Raw genomic sequence first — 20,399 nt, 5'->3', positions numbered from 1 at the left:
CATCCAATCTGTCCAAAATACATTTAGTTTGGATGGGGTCCAATCCAAATCCGCTCCATTGACACCCCTACTTGCAAAATTTCACCAAGCTTATGCCTTACCAATCTGGCATTTAAATCAAGCAGCAAGATACAAAAAGTTGGCACAACATGAGTAACTCTTAAATTCTCTACTCTTAAATATGGGGTGGGCTGACTAAACTATAATTTCAGGAGATGAATGCATGTATCAAACAACCCTATGTTGTTTTTCATTTGTTATTGGATTCAAATTCAAATTCAAATTAATTCAGACACATTGATACTGTTTGTAGGCCTTCTTGCTTACTGGAATCATCTAAATGGTAACTCTGGCATTCATATGGCTTATCATATTTTTTTTTTGATAAATATCATATGGCTTATCATATGGACAATCCAAATTGATAAACACGTGCCAAGATGCAAATGACAGGGTTCACTTGATACATTGTACTCTACCCACAAAAACATGCCTCAAATGTGGAAAATAGAATAGAAACCAAAAAGAGTTTTAGTCATACTGATGATAGAGGTGAACAAGTTGTGGGGAAGTTGTCTCTGAGATGAGTAATTTCAGAAGAGGTGATGGAGACAGCTTGTGACGAGAAAATAATTAGCGACTGCAGCCTCTTTATCGATACCTTGGTCTTGTCCAGCTTTGCATCCGGTCCCCTGTAGTCCTGACTCTGTAGCAATGACAACACAATCACCAACCAATTTACATTACAAAATTGCAATTGTCAAAATCAAATGATTCAACCACACTTCAAAAAGAAGCAAATCCAAGTGATCCTTAATTTCATCACTGAGCACCTAGAATCAGAAATTGAAGAGACAAAATCCTTGCAAGGAAGAAAAAGTATTTGTTCCTCGAAACCCAAAATTTTACCCACCAAAGCTGTGATTTCTTTTAGCAATGTGATCTATGAACAAGAATTGAATGCGATCTATGCATCTTCATTTTTCTTAATATAAAAGATTTTATTAAAAATAAAGAAAAATGAGATTCTCCTTCCTTGCCATCCCCCTCCTCTTAAGGAGGTAATATGATTTCATGGAAGAGTAAAAAGCAACCAATTGTAGCCAGGTCAAGTGCAGAAGAAGAATATAGAGTTATGACAGATGGTGTTTCAAAGCTTCCCTACGTTCAGTCCTTATTAGGAGACTAGGAGAGCTTAGTTGATGTAGAGGAACCTATGATGTTGTATTGTGATAATCAAACAGCAATTAACATTGCCCATAACTCAGTTCAGCATGATAGAACAAAACATATAGAAGTGGACTGGCATTTCATAAATTAAAGGGTGACATCTGGAGAAGTTTGTCTGTCATATGTTTCATCTAACCTACAACTTGCTGATGTACTCACCAAGGGATTTGCAAAAAATAAGCCTGGGCATGATTTACACAAGTTGGGAATGTGTGACATTTACTCCCAACTTGAGGGGGAGTGTTGAGATTCAGCAATCTTTTTGTTTCTTTTTATTTAGTATCATTAGTCGGTGTTATTGGGCCCAAGGCTCATTAGTTTATGTTTATTTTTTAAGACTGTTTTTATGTATTAGCATCAACAGCCCTATTAAGTGCATTTTAATTATTGTAATCTCTTTTATTTCATAAGTTAATGAGTGGGGCGTGTAAAGAAACTGGGCCGAATGGGTCCTAGTATCTTCTCTTGTAATATTTTTTCTATTTTCCTGTTAGCTAATGGGCCTCTCTTAATGGGCCTGTTATTTCTTTTTTGTTTGATCTCTTTATGTTACTGCCTAGCTGGCCGCCCACTTAAGGGCATACTTATAATTACTTTAACATTAATTCTTAATAAAAAGGATTAGAGAAGAAAGGGAAGAATAATTTGAACCTTTCTTCTTCTTCCTCCTCTTTTTGCCATCTTCTTCTCTTGTACCGCTGCTCGTACTTTTCTTCTTCCTTTTTCTCTCTAATTTTCAAATTTACACCTAATTTTTGAGGACTGATTTACATCTTGGTATCAGAGCAGGCCTCTTTCTTCCTTTTTTTCTTCTTCCTCTTTTCCCATACACCCTTAGATTAAGAGAGTGTATGGAGAAATGGGTTATCTATAGCTCAGAGGATCTCTGGCCTAGTTGGTAGAGGGTTTGGAGAGTTTAAATCTGGATGGATATTGTCAAGAAGTGGTGTTGTTCTGTTGCTGCCCAAAACCCTAGCCGACTAGAGATTTTCAAAGGTACAGGTAAAGGTGAAGCTTTGGGTGTGGCGCTCTGTGCTTGGGAGGTGTCTTTTGACTCCTAAAGGAGGGTGGTTCAGATTTGGAAGAGATTGGGAAGCTCTGGTAGGAGCGACTGCATCTTCTCTCTTCCTCCCCAACAGTTGGACGGAGTAAAACCCTAGTTTTCAACCATCTGGGTTCTGGTTTGACTTCAAGTAAATTTATATAGACCAAATTTCTGGTTCTTTGATTTTCGTTTGATTAAAGAAGCCATAAGGAAGTGAGTTCAAGCAAGTGCCGGTTTCCGGCCTTAGCTCGGTAGATTCCATTTTGACTGGTGTGACCACAATCAAGCTAGATGGGACAAATTATCTTGCTTGGGCACAGTCTATAAGAATTTATGTTTGTAGTAGAGGAAAGCTCGGGTATCTCACAGGTAGTAAAGTGAAACCCGAAAAGACGGACCCTGAATTTGAGAAATGGATGCAGGAGAACTATACTGTCATTGGATGGTTGGTCAACTCTATGCAACCTCATATAAGTTAGCATTATCACTGGATATCTTCGACTAAAGAGATATGGGACAGTGTTACTGAGACCTATTCACAGAAGTTGAATGTAGCCAGAGTCTACAAGTTGAAAAGTGACGTGAAGAACCTAAGACAGGGGGAGAAGAGTGTAGCAATCTACTACTCTATACTGAAATCCCTATGGCAAGAAATTGATGTTATGGAGACAGTTGTATGGGAGAGTAAGAATGATGCTAAAATGTATAGGAAGTTGGTGGAGAGAAATAGGGTGTTTGAATTTCTCACTGGGCTCAACCCTGAGTTTGACATCATTAGGCAAAATATCCTGGCCAACGATGAGGTTACTCTTTCCCAGGCATACGCTATGATAAGCTGTGAGGAGAATAGGCGGCAGGTTCAGTTGCAGAGTCCACCTACAGAATACTTTGCACATGCAGGAATAAAGCCAAAGGATCATACTGAGAAAAAGGAACAGATATGTGAATATTGCAAGAAACCAAGGCATACAAAGGACACTTGTTGGAAGCTTCATCCTGAGCTTTTTCCTAATAGGTTTAAGAATAACAACAACTCCAACAAGGGCAGTCAGGTAGGAAAGCCTAAGACAGCTAATGTTGCTACAGTACCTGAAGGAGGAAATAAGGAGAGTGAAGAAAAATCAACCATTGAGCAGTTGGCAGCAATGAAGGCGGATTTTGAAAAGTATGGGAGGCTGCTAAATTATTTGGAAGCTACTGTTTCTTCATCTCACTCTTCCAGCAACACATCATCTTCATCTGCATTTGCTCACTCAGGTATTCGTGCTTCTGCAAATCATGCTTCAGTTTCAGGTAATCATAAAATCCCTTGGATTATTGATTCCGGTGCATCAGACCAAATGACCAGCCTGTCTAATCTCTTCTGCTCATACCACCTTCTCTTTGGCAAAGAGAAAATATCCCTTGCTGATGGGTCTCTTGCTCCCATCTCTGGTAAAGGGGATATAAAGACCTCTAACACCCTTTATTTATCCTCTGTCCTTCATGTCCCTAAACTTAATACAAACATTTTAGCTGTTAGCAGCTTAACTAAACCCATGAATTGTAGCATAACCTTTTTTCCCACTCATTGTGTTTTTCAGGATCTACAATCTCAGAGGATGATTGGGAGTGGCCATGAGGCGAACGAAATATACTTGTTGGACACACCGGATAGAGCTTTTGGACCACCTCATGGAGTTGCCTTAGAGTCAGTCTTATCAGAGTCTATTGACAAAGTCTTGTTATGTTACTTTCGGTTTGGTCATTTGTCTTTTTTTGCTCTGAGTCATTTGTTTCCAGATATGTTAAGGGAGTGTCTTTATCGAGTCTTCATTGTGAGTCGTGTGAACTGGAAAAGCATTGTAGACATTCTTATTCAGTAAGCAATAAAAGATCTCTTTCTCCTTTTCATATTGTTGACTTTGACGTGTGGGGGCCATATCATTTGCCAACTATGGGGGGTTATAGGTAATTTATCCTTTTTATTGATTACTCTCGTTACACTTGGATTTATCTCATGAAATCCAGGGATGAAGTACCAGCTATTGTGCAAAAATTTCATGAAATCATCCTCAACCAGTTTAACACTCGAATCAAAATATTCCGTTCTGATAATGCTAAGGAGTATTTTGAGAAAACCCTCTCCGCCTATCTTGAAACTTTTGGGGTTATTCATCAAAGTTCTTGTTCCTACACTCCACAACAAAACGGAGTGGCGGAGAGGAAGAACAAACATGTGGTTGAAGTTGTCAGATCCCTCCTGTTTGCATCCCATGTTCCTATAAAATTTTTGGGAGATGTTGTTCTTACTGCTACCTTTTTTATCAATTGTATGCCCTCCCGGGTTCTTAACTTCAAAACCCCCTTTATCCTTCTCTTCCCGGATGAGGATATTTTTTCTCTTCCTCTCTGTGTTTTTGGGTACACTTGCTATGTGCATGTTCACAGCCATCAAAGGCACAAATTTGAACCTAAGGCTCGTAAATGTGTTTTTCTGGGATATGCTTCCACACAGAAGGGATATTGCTGTTTTGATCTAATTAGTGGCACCCACTTTGTATCTCGGGATGTCACATTTGCTGAGTTGACTCCTTTCTTTACTATTTCTCCTGAGGGGGAGAAATTTGAAGAGCCCTTTGCTATGTCTCCAACTGTCTCTTCCCATTCCTCTTGAGTCCTCTCATGAGGTGTCCACTTCTCCCACTGGACCTACCTCCAATATTCCTGTTCCTCCTCCTCCTCCTCCACCTCATTCTCCTATAATTCCTCCTCATCCTGTCCTCCAAAGGTGATATCAAAGGCACAGATTCAGACATGGGCAAGTTGTTTCCACTCCTACAGAAGAGCCTCTTGCTCCTCCCATCATTATTGAGGTAACAGGTCAGCTTTCTTCTGACCCATCTACATCTTTCACAAACCTTGACCTTCCTATTGCTCTCCGCAAGGGCAAGCGGAAGTGTACAGCCCATTGTATCTCCAAACACCTGTCTTACAGCCTTCTCTCTCCTTGCTACTACTCTTTTCTTGCTTCTGTTTCTTCCCATGTGATACCCAGGTCCGTACCGGAAGCTTTATCTAAACCTGAATGGAGGGATGCTATGATGGCTGAACTGGATGCTTTGCATAAGAACCATACCTGGGATATTGTTGACTTGCCTGAAGAGAAGGAACCAGTGGGTTGTAAATGGGCGTTTACCATTAAATATCACTCTGATGGATCTATTGAGAGGCTTAAGGCTAGGCTGGTTGCTAAAGGCTACACTCAGATGTATGGTATTGACTATCTTGAGACATTTGCTCTTGTAGCTAAGATGACCTCAGTCCGGGTTTTGTTATCTCTAGCCGCTACTTTTGATTGGCCCCTACACCAGTTTGATGTTAAAAATGCCTTCTTGAATGGAGATCTACATGAAGAGGTCTATATGTCTTTGCCTCTAGGGGTGTATGGGAAGGAAATGCAAGGTAAAGTGTGTAAACTACAGAAATCTATTTATGGTCTCAAACAGTTTCCTCGGGCCTGGTTTGAGAGGTTCAGAGCTGCTCTTGTCTCCTTTGGTTACACGCAAACTCAATCTGATCATACCCTGTTCTTGAAGAAAAATGGCTCTCTGATGACCTTCTTGATAGTTTATGTTGATGATATTGTGGTCACGAATAATGACATTCAAGAGGTCAGTAAACTAAAAAGATTTCTTAACTCTGAATTTGAGATCAAAGATTTGGGAGATCTTTGGTATTTTTTGGGCATTGAAGTTGCTAGATTTAAGAATGGTATCTTCATTTCTCAGCGTAAAGATGTCCTTGACCTCCTTGCTTAGACTGGTAAACTTGGAGCTAAACCAATCTCCACTGCTATTGATCCCAATCATAAGCTTTCTGCTACAGATGGTGACTTTTTATCTGATAAGGGGGTGTTTCAGAGACTGCTTGGGAAGTTGTTATATCTTTGCATGACTCGGCCAGACATTTCCTATGCAGTAAGTGTTATTAGTCAATTTACGCATTCTCCCAGAGATACTCATTTAGCTGCTGCAGAAAGGGTTCTGTGTTACTTGAAAGGTACTCCAGGGAAAGGTATTCTATTTGCCAAACATGGACACATGAAGCTGGAAGCTTTCACTGATGTTGATTGGGCATGATGTATTGATGATAGGAGATCCACCTCAGGTTATTGTGCTCTGGTCGCTGGGAACATTGTGTCATGGAGGAGTAAGAAACAATCTGTAGTTGCTAGATCCTCAGCTGAAGCAAAATACAGGGCAATGGCACATGATGTGTCAGAATTACTATGGCTACGATCCCTTTTAGAATAATTGGGGGTTGACTACGAGAAGCCAATGATGCTCTACTGTGACAACCAAGCAGCTATCAATATTGCACATAATCCTGTTCAACATGACAGAACTAAGCACATTGAGGTTGATAGACATTTTATAAGGGAAAGAGTTTCCTCAGGAGAAGTTTGTTTGCCATTCATCACATCAGACGCACAATTGGTTGATATATTGACCAAGGGAGTTCGGAGAGGGAAAATGACACACTATATAAGCAAGCTGGGCATGATTGACATCTATGCTCAGCTTGAGGGGGAGTGTAAAGAGACTGGGCCGAATGGGTCCTAGTATCTTCTCTTGTAATATCTTTTCTTTTTCTTGTTAGCTAATGGGCCTCTCTTAATGGGCCTGTTATTTCTTTTTTGTTTGATCTCTTTATGTTGGTGCCTAGCTGGCCGCCCACTTAAGGGTTTACTTGTAATTACCTTAACGTTAATTCTTAATAAAAAGGATTAGAGAAGAAAGGGAAGAATAATTTGAACCTTTCTTCTTCTTCCTCCTCTTTTCGCTATCTTCTTCTCTTGTACTGCTGCTCTTACTTTTCTTCTTCCTTTTTCTCTCTAATTTTCAAATTTACACCTAATTTTTTTAGGACTGATTTACATCTTGCATTCTCCTAGAGATACTCATTTAGCTGCTATAAAAAGAATTCTGTGTTACTTAAAAGGTACTCCAGGGAAAGGTATTCTATTTGCCAAACATGGACACATGAAGCTGGAAGCATACACTAATGTTGATTGGGCAGGATGTATTGATGATAGGAGATCCACCTCAGGTTATTGTGCTTTGGTGGCAAGGAATATTGTTTCATGAAGGAGTAAGAAACAGTTTGTAGTTGTCAGATCCTCTGTTGGAGCCGAATATAAGGCTATGGCACATGGTGTATCAGAATTACTGTGGCTACGATCCCTTTTAGAAGAATTGGGAGTTGACTATGAGAAGCCAATGATGCTCTACTATGACAGCCAAGCAGCTATCAATATTGCACATAATCCTGTTCAACATGATAGAACTAAGCACATTGAGGTTGATAGACATTTTATACGGGAAAGAGTTTTCTTGGGAGAAGTTTGTTTATCATTCATCACCTCTGAAGAGCAGTTGGCTGATATTTTGACCAAGGGAGTTCTGAGAGGGAAGCTAACACACTATATAAGCAAGCTGGGCATGATTGACATCTATGCTCAGCTTAAGGGGGAGTGTAAAGAGATTGGGCTAAATGGGCCCTAGTATCTTTTCTTGTAGTATGTTTTATTCATTTGTTAGCCAATGGGCCTATCTTAATGGGCCTGTTATTTCTTTTGCTAGTTCTCTTTATGTTATTGCCTAGTTGGCCGCCCACTTAAGGGTATACTTGTAATTATGTTCAGATTGAAGTTTAGTAAAAGGATTAGAGAAGGGAGGGAAGAGATATTCGAACTCTTCTTCTTCTTCCTCCTCTTTTCTCCATCTTCCTTCTCTTGTACTGCTGTTCTCTTCTTTTCTTCCTTTTTCTCTCTAATTTTTCCCAAGTTTACATCAGATTTAGAGGACTGATTTACATATAGAATGACCTAAGTGAGATTAATGCCTTAAAGAGGAACCTACACTAGGAGTTTAAGATTAAGGACCTTGGGGAGTTGAGGTATTTTCTAGGCATTAAGTGGCAAGATCCAAATATGGGATCTTCATTTCCCAGAGAAAGTATATATTGGACCTACTACAGGAGACAAGAAAACTTGGGGTTAAACCAGTTGATACACCAATTGACCAAAACCATAGAATTAATGCTTCAAATGGTAAGCTAATAAAGGATGTTGGGAGGTATCAGAGATTGGTGGGCTAACTATTATACTTGTGCATGACACGACTAGATATCTCCTATGCATTTAGTGCGATGAATTAGTACATGCATGCCCCACAAGCTCAACACTAGGAAGCCATTGACAGGATACTTTGCCTATTTGAAAGGACATCCAAGCAGAGGGACATTGTTTATTGATCATGGACACTTGAAGTTGGAAGCTTACACAGATGTGAGGGTGTCTAGATGATAGGAGATCTACATCAAGAGTTTGCACTCTTGTTGGAGGTAATCTGATTTCATGGAAAAGTAAAAAGCAACCAATTGTAGCCAGGTCAAGTGCAGAAACATAATATAGAGCTATGGCACATGGTGCTTTAGAGCTTTTCAAGGTTTGGTCTTTACTAGGAGAGCTTGGAGTTGATGCAGATGAACCTATGATGTTATACTGTGATAATCAAGCATCAATTAACATTGCCCATAACCCGGTTCAGCATAATAGAACAAAGCATATAGAAGTGGGCTACCATTTCATAAGATAAAGGGTGATATCTAGAGAAGTTTGTCTACCATATGTTTCATCTAACCTACAACTTATTGATGTACCCACCAAGAGAGTTGCAAAAAATAATCTTGAACAAGATTTACACAAGTTGGGAATGTGTGACATACTCCCAACTTGAAGGGGAGTGTTGAGATTCAGCAGTCTTTTTATTTCCTTTTATTAGTATCATTAACTAGTGTTGGGAAAGTGGTTGTGGAGATTTCCATTGGAGCGGGAGAAGCTTTGGGCTAGAATAGTGGCAAGCATACATGGGCTAGAGCAAAATGGATGGGATGTTGGAATCAGAACTAGGTCCACAAGCACTTCTCCTTGGAAAGCCATTCATGATCTGCTACCAGTTTTCACCCCTTTTATCAGGTATGATTTGAATTCAGGTAACTCCATAAAGTTTTGGGAACAAACTTGGGTGGGGATTGCTTCCCTAAAAGACCAGTTTCCTTCATTGTATGCTCTATCTGATTTTAAAAATGAGCCAGTATGTTCTTTCATCACCCCTTCCTCTTCCATTTCCGGGTCGGGGTGGAACCTGGGTCTGAGAAGGGCGGTGAGGGACTCAGACCTTGAGAGTATTTCGAGTCTCCTTGAACTTCTTGATAATGTCTTCTTAGACCCCACTAAGGCGGACTCTAGAATTTGGACCCCTACCCCCACTGGCTCTTTTTCTTGTGCTTCCTTCTTTAAAGTCTTAAGCCAATCCACCAGTCCTATTACCCCCCCCCCCTTTCCCTGTTAATGAGGTTTGGTGCAGACCAATTCCTCCCAGGGTTGGTAGTTTTTGTTGGGAAGCCTTTTTGGAAAGAATAAACACGGGTGATTTGCTCCAAAAGAAGAGACCCAATACTTGCTTGTCACCTCATTGGTGTGTTCTTTGCAAAGCGGAGGGGGAGACTAGTTTCCACTTACTAGTGTCTTGCCAATTTGCAAAGTTTATTTGGGAGTGGGCCTTTTCTCTTTTTGGGTATAGCTGGGACCCTCCATCAGACATGCAGTGTCTTTTCTCCCCTTCTTTTTTCAGGTGGCGTATGAAAAGGGGAAGGACTATGTGGAGGGGATTGAGGGCTGCAGTATGCTAGCCATTATGGAAAGAAAAAAATTCCAGGATCTTCTCAGAAGTGAAGAGAGGGGCTGAAGAACTGAGGGCTATAATCCATATTAGGGTTGTCCAATGGCTGAAATCCTTAGAGCTATTTACAGATTACACAGGGGATGACATGTTGAGGAAGTGGGGTGAGATTGCAAACACAGGCCAGATCAGTAATGAGTGTGCCCTGGACTCCACCACCTGCTGGATTCATAAAATTAAACTTTGATGGGAGTAGTAGGGGGAATCCCGGACAGTCAGGGATTGGGGGTGTCTTTAGGGATGAGAATGGGGTCATTTCCGCCTTGTTCTCAGGCCCAATTGGAGTGGGTGACTCTCTTAGAGCTGAGATCTCTGCGGTTATGGAAGGAATCCAGAAAGCTAAGGAGATGAATATCAAAAAGCTTATAATTGAAGGGGACTCAGAGGTGGTGATAGGGTGGCTGAATAAAGATAACAGTGGCTTATGGAATTACAGCAATGAGAGGAGAATATTTAAGTGGCTGGTGCGGGAGATGGAAGTGAAGATGAATTGGGTTAAAAGATCAGCTAATTCTTTAGCTGATGGATTGGCTAAACAAGGGGTAGAAAGGGATTCAATGTTTTGGGCTAAATTGTAACTTTATTGTTTCTTCCTTTCCTTTTCTTTTCTTTTGAAGGCTTAAGTTGTATTTGGAAGATAAGAGTGTTTGTCTTCCTCTTTGTAATTATTTTAATGATGAGTTAATGAATTTGTTATTGATAAAAAAAAAAAGTATCATTAGTTAGTGTTGTGTTACTGGGCCCAAGGCCCATTAGTTTATGTTTACTTTTTAAGACTGCTTGTATGTTATTAGCAGCAACAGCCCTATTAAGGGCATATTAGTCATTGTAATCTCTTTTGTTTCATAAGTATATAAGTTATTGAGTGGGGCGGCCAGATCATTATTGGCTTCTCCCATCTCTTCTTCTCTTTCTCCTCTTCTTCTCTTAAAGAAACTATTTTCTTTCTTTCTTTTATCTCTGTTATCAAATCAGATTACAGTTCTGAACTTTCTACTTTGGGCAGTCACCTGATCAACATGGAGCAAGTAAATCAACATAACTGATTATACATGTGTCAAACTGAACATTTAAAACCCTAAACTCACATTTCAAGTAGGAAGAAAACAAATCAGTTCACAATTAAACATAGCTGAGTGAAAGTGGACTACACCTCTTCTGTTGATTGCTGGCCCACCAAACAATGCCCTAACTTGCAGAAAAAAACAAATTAGTTGACATTCCCAAAGAAGAAGAAGAACAGAAGAAGAAGAAAGAGGAGAGGAAAAAGATTACCTGTTGTGATTTCCTCTCTGCTGTGATAGACGTTGAACACAATGAAAATGGGGAGAAGAAGATGAGCTTTAGACTCAAGTTTGAAATCATGTGTAACTTTAGCACATGAATTTGATAGCCAAAGCACCAAATTTTCAAAGATGATGGACCTTCAAAGGACCAAAAGCTTCGTTTGAAGCTTCCTAAAATTCGGTCTTTCAATCTTCCTGATACCAAACAAGAAAGGCTCATTTTCCATCTTTCAATCTTCCCATAGACCAAATGACCATCTGAGTAGACTTACCAAACAGTGTCTTAGCCTTTGGAGCTTCTAACCTCCCAAAAGGAACAGGAATGAAAAACCATAGACTGCAAGAGTTTATGGAATAATGACAGTCATGTATATAGGTGGAAAGGAAAAAGAATCGAGGGGTCCAATTGATGCAGCTCAGCACCTGTAAACATCATTTTTACCCAGTATCCATCACTTTCTGTCAAGTTTATATGACTAGTTGACTACTACCCCTGGATGTACCTCATTCTGCTCAAGCCAACTAGACAACAACTTAGAGTCTCAGATCAAACAGAATTCCACACCAAAATGCAAGAGTGTAGAAGAGTCATTCAATCTTCATCTTGCAAAACAGGATCAATTCTTGCAACATAACCATCTTCTTTCATTAGTGCAGTCAAATCCTTCAAAACTTCATCAATTTCACCTGCATTAGGATGAAATTTGTCCCCTGCAACAAATAAGTTGGTCTTTTTTCTCACTACAATCCAGCTACATCCAGGCAGCTTCTTCACTCCTCTTTCTTTCATTGCCTTCCTTATTGTATTCACCCCATTCCAGTCCCCAGCTGCAGCATATATATTAGAAAGCAGCACATAAGGTGAGGAATTTTGAGGTTCCAGTTCAATGAGTCTTTCAGCTGCTCGTTGACCTCGTACATTGTCCCCATGTATTCTGCATGCAGCAAGAAATGTAGCCCAAATTACAGCATCAGGTTGAAATGGTAATCCGTCAATAAACTCTTCTGCTTCTTTGAGATGGCCACCACGGCCAAGGAGATCGACCATACAGGCATAGTGATCAACTCTCGGTTGAATTTCATAATAGTTGACCATAATATCAAAGAACCTACAACCTTCAGATACCAGCCCCGCATGACTACATGCAGTAAGAATACCAATAAATGTGATATCATCAGGCTTTACAAGTGCATGTTTCATTCGGTCAAAAATTTGAAGTGCATCCTCTGCATATCCATTCTTTGCAAATCCAACAATCATTGAGTTCCAAGAAATAACATCTTGCCTATTGTCCATTTCTTCAAAAATTTGCATAGAACTTCTCATATCCCCACATTTGGCATACATGTCTACAAGGGCGCTACTTGTGGACTCGTCTGAGTTGAAGCCACTTCGAATAATGAGACAATGGACCTCTCTGCCATCTTTCAATGCAGCTGAGCAAGCACAAGCTCTGAGCACACTAGCAAAAGTGGCTTGGTCCGGTGGAACATTGCCACTATGCATTTCCTTGAACAACCACAAAGCCTCCTCACTGTAATCATTCTGAGCATGTCCTGAAATAATAGCAGTCCATAGTACTGAGTTCTTATCAGGAAACTCCAAGAACAGCTTATTTGCATCTTCAATGGATAGGAAATTCAGGTACATGCCCAATAGTGGCACCCCCAAAAAGATATCACCTTGTAAAAGGCCAGATTTTATTGTATAACAGTGTATCTGTCTTCCCATATTCAATCTGGAAGTTCCACCACATGCAGGTAGAATGCTTGCAAAGGTAATTTTGGTTGGTTTCAGTCCTGCCATTTGCATGTCTTGAAACAGATGCACTGCTTCATCCATCTGGTTGTTTTGGATGTACCCAGCAATTAGAGCATTCCTAGAGACCTCACTTTGCTCAGGCATCTGAGAGAGTATCCTAGTTGAAGCCTCAATGGCCCCACATTTTGCATACATGTCAATCAGGGAACTCCCAGCATAGAGCTTAAAGTCAAGACCAGACTTGACTGAGAAACAATGCACTTGCTGTCCTTGTTCAAGAGCTTGAAGCCTTGCACAAGTACTTAGTATACTGGACAAAGCATATTCATCTGGCACGAATCCATTTAAGATCATCCTTTGGAACATGATCAAAGCCTCTTCCTCATCTTCTTCATGACCATAACCAACAATGATAGCGTTCCAAGAAACATTATCTCGATCTTGAATGATCTCAAATTGTTGCCTTGCATCCTTGAGATCCCCAGATTTAGCATACATGTCAACAAGAGCATTTCCCACAAAAACACTTAAATCCAAGTTGATCTTGATTACAGAAGAATGTAGTTGCCTACCCATATCTAAACTCTCCAAGCAGGCACATGCTTTGAGAACACTAGTGTAGGTAAATTCATCAGGTTGGATGCCACAATCCTTCATATCAGAGACCAAATCCAAGACATGATAGGACTGCCCATTGTGTGCATAACCTTTAAGTATTGCATTCCACAATACAATATTTCTCTCGGTAACTGTAGCAAATACATTGCTTGCATCTTCCATGTTCTGACTTTCAACATACATATTGATCAGAGAACTTCCAACATAAACATTAGAATCTAGTCCCAGCCTGATTGCCTCGGAATGAACTTGCTGACCCTGAGTAAGAGCCCCTAGGCTTGCAATGGCACTTAAAACACTACCTAAAGTGGATCTTGTGGGTTTAACCCCAGATGCCCGCATATCTTCGAAAAAATTAATGGCTTCCACATTGTAACCACTCTGGGCATGCTTCGAGATCATGATGTTCCATGCTACAACATTGGGGTTTGGCATTTGGGCAAATAAACAGCGCGCATCACTGTGCCTACCTAAACTAAAACATGCAGTTAACACAGTTCCAAATGTTACCTGGTCCGGTTCACGACCTAATTGTTGCATTTCCTTGAACAGTTTCAGTGCTTCATCCGGCAAACCAAACCGAGCATAACCAGCAATCATGGCTGTCCAAGAAATAGTATCAGGATCTGAAGCCCTATCAAATATTTTCCAAGCATCAATGATACAATCACATTTAGCATACATGCTGATCAAAGAACCCTCACACGAAGAAATTGACTCGAATCCCATCTTAATAACATCGCAGTGAACCTGTTTTCCAAAACCAACAGCCCTCAATCTACCGCAAGCTGACAAAACTATAGAAAAAGTGAACTCATTTGGTTGCGTCCTGCAATTCCTCATTGACCCAAAAGCCCAGATAACATCTTCGAGCAACCCGCACCCTGAATACAGAGATAGCATTGAGTTCCAAGCTGACCCATCTCTCTCATCAAGTCTACAAAAAGTCTTACGCGCAAGGTCCAAATCTCCACATTTAGAATACAAATCAACAAGGAAGTTTCCCAGTTTCCCCTTCAATCCAAACCCGATTTTCAGAACCTGGGCATGTATAGTTTTACTTTTTCTCAACGACTGAGCTTGTAAATGAGGCGTTTCTCCGTGAGATTGAACTAGTTTGCATTCTTGCAAGCAGGCTTTCAGGAGATCGTTGTATATATGATGCTCTGGAGTTAACTCAACCTGAATCTTTCGGTTTATCTCTTTTGTTGCTTTCGGGAGAGTTGACAATTTAAATGTGAGAGAAGAGATTGAGTTCAGTTTACGGAGGTTGCTGAGAGGCGTTCTAGGATACATTGACTTACAGTCGATTCAACATGAATCGTTCCGCGCTTTTGGAGAAAAGGAGAAGAGGGAGCATCGAATTAAGACCGATGAAGTGTAACCAGCAGTAACGCTACCAAGACCTCTTTTGCTCGCAACTGTAAATGGGTCGGTTTTACCCGATCAAACCGATTATATAGGTTCTGGTTTGATGATTTTGTCTTGTGTCCCTATTAAGGGCCCCTTGAACCTCAAACCTTTTTAATTAAAAACATTTTTGAAAAAAATACTTAAAATAAACAAAAATAAATAAATATATTTCAATAATATCTACGTTCTTTTATATAGAGATATGATCCAGATCAGCTGCCCTTTCCTTTTCCCATTCCCCTTTATCTCATTTCTCGTTGACTCTCCTTTCTCTCTGACCCTTTCCAACCCTTATATATAACCACGTGGCAGTCCTCTATTCTTCAATAGAGTCTCACTCAAGTTCTCTTTTTCTAATGTTCTCACCGCTTAGCCAACCCCCATCCTAAATTTCTCCTAAACTATATCTCCCACCTAAAATTCTTCCTAAAACATCTCTTAATCCGTATTACATGCTCGATAAATCATCTAAACCTAAAATTGTGGTTAAATTAATTTGTGAAATATTTTTAATATTTTCAATAATTACTGATATTACTCAATATTATTCAATAAATATCAACACTTAAATTATAATTTCTTTTGTAATCTTGGTAAATTAGAAAATTTCATTACTAACAATTACTTGCTATAAATTCCTAATCCATTTGCTTGTTAGGCACCTAATTTCCCTCATGACCTCTTAGTGAATATAAATTCCTAATCCATTTTCTTGAATCCATCCTATTACCAACTAGGAGTCCGCCTCCATTTCAACCTATTACAAGCCTAATTGTTTAGCCAATCTCAAACATTGAACAAGGATCAAAACTTAGCTCTTAGCAAGTCTCCTAACCCTATTTGCCCCAAAACTCTTCCTTCTCCATCTCTTAAACTCCCTCTACACCTAATGGCCCCAAATTACCAAATGAACTTCCATGAAGGTTCAGCTTAATCTTTTATGTACTATGGAGAACTTCCCTAATAACATTGTCAACTAAGAATTCCTTAAAGAAGTCAATTGTTTCTACCTAGTTTGCTACCTTAATAGTAATATAGTCAATTAACTTTTCCTTAGATTTTTTCATAGATTGAAATTTAGTGGTTGTGATTAGCTTATAGAGAAAGTTAAATTAAAATTCAAGTTTATAATATGATCAACTTGTTTCTGAGTTAATGCATTTTTTTTCATATTATTTTTGTAGTGAGAATGGCCCGAATAGGCCTTAGTGTTTATTTCTTTCAAGTAGTATTTAAAAGTTATGTTTCTTAGTTATGGGCCTTCTTTTATTTTCTTTAATTATTTCTTTAGTGTTGGCCGCTCCATTAAGGGCATCCAAGTAATTGTACTCAAACTTAGAATTAATAATAAAAGTGATGAAAGGGAGTTAGAGAGAGGTTTGAATTCTTCTTTTTCTCTCTTCCCTTCTTTTCTTCTTCCACAACCTATTGTTGAAACTTCTTTCTTCTTCTTTCTCTTTTTCTCTTTTCTTCTTTTCTTGCATTATCTAAATTACTGTAGGTGTAATTTTCAACTTGGTATCAAAGTGGGTTCTCACTTTCGACTTTTTTCTCCTTTCTTTGCCCATACATAGTGTGTATGGAGAACTGATCGGTTAATTAATCAGCTACTTATGTAGCCTAGTTAGGAAGGTTTTTGGAGAGTTTTGTGGAGGTTTTTCATTCTTAATTGAAGCTCAAGGCAGGTTCTTGGAGATTTTTCCCGAAAACCCTAGATAACTAGAGAAACCTTGTTACAGGTTGTAGAGACACTTTGAATCAGATGCTTGGGGATCAGAGGTAAGCCTTTTGATTTCTATTAAGAGCAGTTTTTGGTTGGATTGAATTCTGGAACATCTAAAATGGGCAGTTGAAGTTTCTCTCTTTCTCACCATTCCACATGACCATTCCACAGGACCTTATGAAACCCTAATTTTGAGAGGTTGAAAGGTTGTGCTTTGCTTAGAATAGTAAATCTAGCCTAGTAAATCCCTAATTTGATTATTGTTTACATTTGTTTACTCAATGGAGCAAACTGGAGGAGAGAGCAAATATTCCACAGATTCTAGGTTTGGACATGGGGGGTCAATGGAGAATCTTTTTAGGGTTGTGACTACTATAAAGCTAGATGGGACCAATTATTTAGCTTGGTCTCAATCTATTAAGATACATGAGTGTAGTAGAGGAAAATGAGGTTATATTATCAGGAGCAAGAAGAAACCAGAGGAGGAGGATCCTACCTATGAAAGGTGGATGCAGGAAAACTACACAGTAGTGGGTTGGCTAGCGAATTCTATGCAATCACACATTAGTCAACATTACTTGTGGATGGAAACTGCAAAAGAAGTGTGGGATAGTGTCATAGGGACCTATTCCCAAAAGCTTAATGTTGTTCGGGCCTACAAATTGAAGCATGATATGAATAATCTTAGATAGGGGGAGAAGCCCTTGGTAGTCTACTTCTCTATGCTAAAATCTCTTTGGCGAGAGATTGATTTGATAGAGACTGTTGTTTGGGTTTGCACAAAGGATGCAGAAACATATAGGAGGTTGGTCGGGTCTTCGAATTCCTCACCGGACTCAACTCGAAGTATCATACTGTGAGGTAGAATGTTTTAGCAAAGGATGGGGTAACTTTGTCTCATGCATATGCTATGGTGAGCAATGAGAAGAGCAAAAGACAAGTTTAGTTTGTCGAGCCGCAGGTATATCACTATGCTAATGTTGGGATGAAGCCAAAGGTTAGCATTGGGAAGAAAGATGCTATCTGTGAATACTACAAGAAGCCTAAACACACTAAAGACACATGTTGAAAAATGCATCCAGAGCTCATTCCTGCCAGATTCAAGAAAGAAAATGGTGGGAAAAGGGTTGAAACTGGAAAAAGTGGAAATACAAATGTAGCTACCTCTTCACAAGGTGAACAAGGACAGGGTGGAGAGAAGTCAATGGGAGAATAGCTTGCAACCGCTAGGGCTGAATATAAGAAGTATGGCTGAATCATCAGTCACTTGGAGTCCATTGCTACATTTTCTTTAGAGACTGTTCATTCCTCTGTATATACTCACTCAGGTATTCATGCCACTGTACATCATGCTTCTATCTCAGGTACTCATAAAACCCCTTGGATAATTGATTCTGGTGCTTCTGACCATATGGCCAATGTTTCACATCTATTCACCTCTTACCAACTTCTTTCTGGCCAAAACAAGATATCCCTTGTTGATGGCTCCCTAGCCCCTATCATAGGAAAGGAAAACATTAAGACCTCTAATGCCCTGATCTTATCATTCGTTCTTCATGTACCTAAACTTAATACTAATTTGCTTTTAATTAGTAATTTGACTAAATCCCTGAATTGTAGTGTGACCTTTTTTTTCTTCATATTGTGTTTTTCAGGACATAGAATCTCAGAAGGTGATTGGGAATGGCCATGAGGTGAATGGGATTTATCTGTTAGACATGCCTGAGCAGAGCCTAGTACAACCTAAGAAAACTGCATTTGTTTCAGAGCCCACTAGTTGTATTATGTTTTGTCATAGTCGTTTGGGTCATGTGTTCTTTTCTTCATTGAGTTAGTTGTTTCCAGAGTTATTTAAAAGAATCAGTCCATCAAGTCTTCATTGTGAGTCTTGTGAGTTCTCAAAGCATTGTAAGAGCATTTATCCTTCATTGTCAGTCTTGTGGGGACCTTACCATTTACCATGTATAGATGGGTATAAATATTTCATCCTGTTTATTGATGATTGTTCACAATATACTTGGATTTACCTTATGCATTATCGGGTTGAAATGCTTAAATTCGTGCAACAATTCCATGAACACATACTCACTCAGTTTAATACTCGCATTAAAATATTCTGGCTAGACAATGCTAAGGAATATTTTGATAAGGACCTTACCTCCTATATTGAGAAGTTTGGAGTTATTCATCAGAATTATTGTACCCGCACTCCACAACAAAATGGAATAGCATAAAGGAAAAACAGACACATTGTGGAAGTTGCAAAGAGCATTCTTTTTGCTACCCATGTTCCTGTGAAGTTTTGGGGTGATGCAGTTTTAACAGCTACCTACCTTATTAATCATGCCTTCTCGAGTCATGGGATTAAAATCTTTTTTGGAGTCCTCTTTCCTGATGTTGAGATTTTCCCTATTCCTTTGAGGGTCTTTGGTTGCACTTGTTATGTTCACATTCCTAATTCCAAAAGACACAAGTTTGACCCCAAGGCTCAGAAGTGTATCTTCCTTGGCTATGCCTCTACACAGAAAGGGTACTGTTGTTTTGATCCCATTAGTGGCTCCCGGTTTGTTTCCATGGATGTCACATTTGCAGAGTTTGTTCCTTTTTATAGCCATCCTTCTGAGGGGAAGAGATCTCTCGAGTTGTTTTCTTCATCCCTTCCTTTGCCAACTCCAGTTGAGTCTTATGTCACATTTGTAAAGTGTAATGTTCCTAATGTATGATTGGGTGAATGTTACCAATACTTTAAGCAATTCACTCTCACATTCTTCATCACTACTTGGTTTGTAAAGTGCAATGTTCTGATGTAAAGTGAATGTTCCTTGATGCTAATGCATACCAGACACAACAACAAATGTGATTCTGTTTAGGGAAAAAGGAGTTCGGGTGATTTGAACCCACATCACCACTCATTAAATCTTAAACGTGCAATTAACCACTAAGCCATCTTTCATCTTATGTTTATAAGTGAAATAAATTAATTTATATTAACTTCAGCATCTACGCTTCACATAGAACTTAAACAAATAAATCATATTTATATCCAACAACTCCGATTACAAATTAAAAATATTAGTATTAAAAATCATTATTTTATAAACTAATGGATTAAATAATTTATCAAATTCACATTTATATCAAAAAATGATTTTTAATGTCAAGAAATTCTTATCTACAAAAATATTAATAATAGTATATTTATGTTAATACTTAAATTTTATAAATTTACATGTGTTATGTATCATAAAGTTTTTATAAATTATTAATTAATATTTTAATTTTAATTAAATAAAAACATATTTATTATTTACAAAAATAAGAATACTATTTACAAAACATTTGAGAATATAATATAAATTGAATCCATCAAATCCACTAGGAATGGCAACGGGGTGGGGATCATATTCCCTATCCCTAACCCCGATTATGAAATTACCCCCCGCCCCCGATCCCTGTCGGGGGTAAAATTTGTCCTCCATATTTTTTTAGAAAATACTATTTATTTGAAAAATAATTTTACTAAAAAATAAATAAA

The 20,399-nt window shown here is 38.9% G+C and overlaps 1 protein-coding gene across 1 annotated transcript; it reads right to left on the bottom strand.

Annotated features, from left to right (window-relative positions):
• Positions 1-568: 568 nt before the first annotated feature.
• LOC104600893 (Pentatricopeptide repeat (PPR) superfamily protein) lies at positions 569-15,137 on the bottom strand. The gene is made up of 3 exons (XM_088902100.1): positions 11,338-15,137; positions 11,216-11,250; positions 569-706 (listed from the first exon to the last, which is right to left on the bottom strand). Exon 1 carries the CDS (start codon positions 15,022-15,024, stop codon positions 11,941-11,943), a length of 3,084 nt encoding a protein of 1,027 aa, XP_088758226.1. The 5' UTR covers positions 15,025-15,137; the 3' UTR covers positions 569-706; positions 11,216-11,250; positions 11,338-11,940.
• Between the last annotated feature and the right edge of the window lie 5,262 nt (positions 15,138-20,399).

The sequence above is a fragment of the Nelumbo nucifera genome, chromosome 3 (assembly GCF_055504915.1).
Source record: "Nelumbo nucifera cultivar China Antique chromosome 3, China Antique-T2T, whole genome shotgun sequence".
Taxonomy (NCBI): domain Eukaryota; kingdom Viridiplantae; phylum Streptophyta; class Magnoliopsida; order Proteales; family Nelumbonaceae; genus Nelumbo; species Nelumbo nucifera.
Note: the sequence above shows the minus strand (reverse complement) of the source record. Positions and strands in the feature narration are given on the sequence as shown.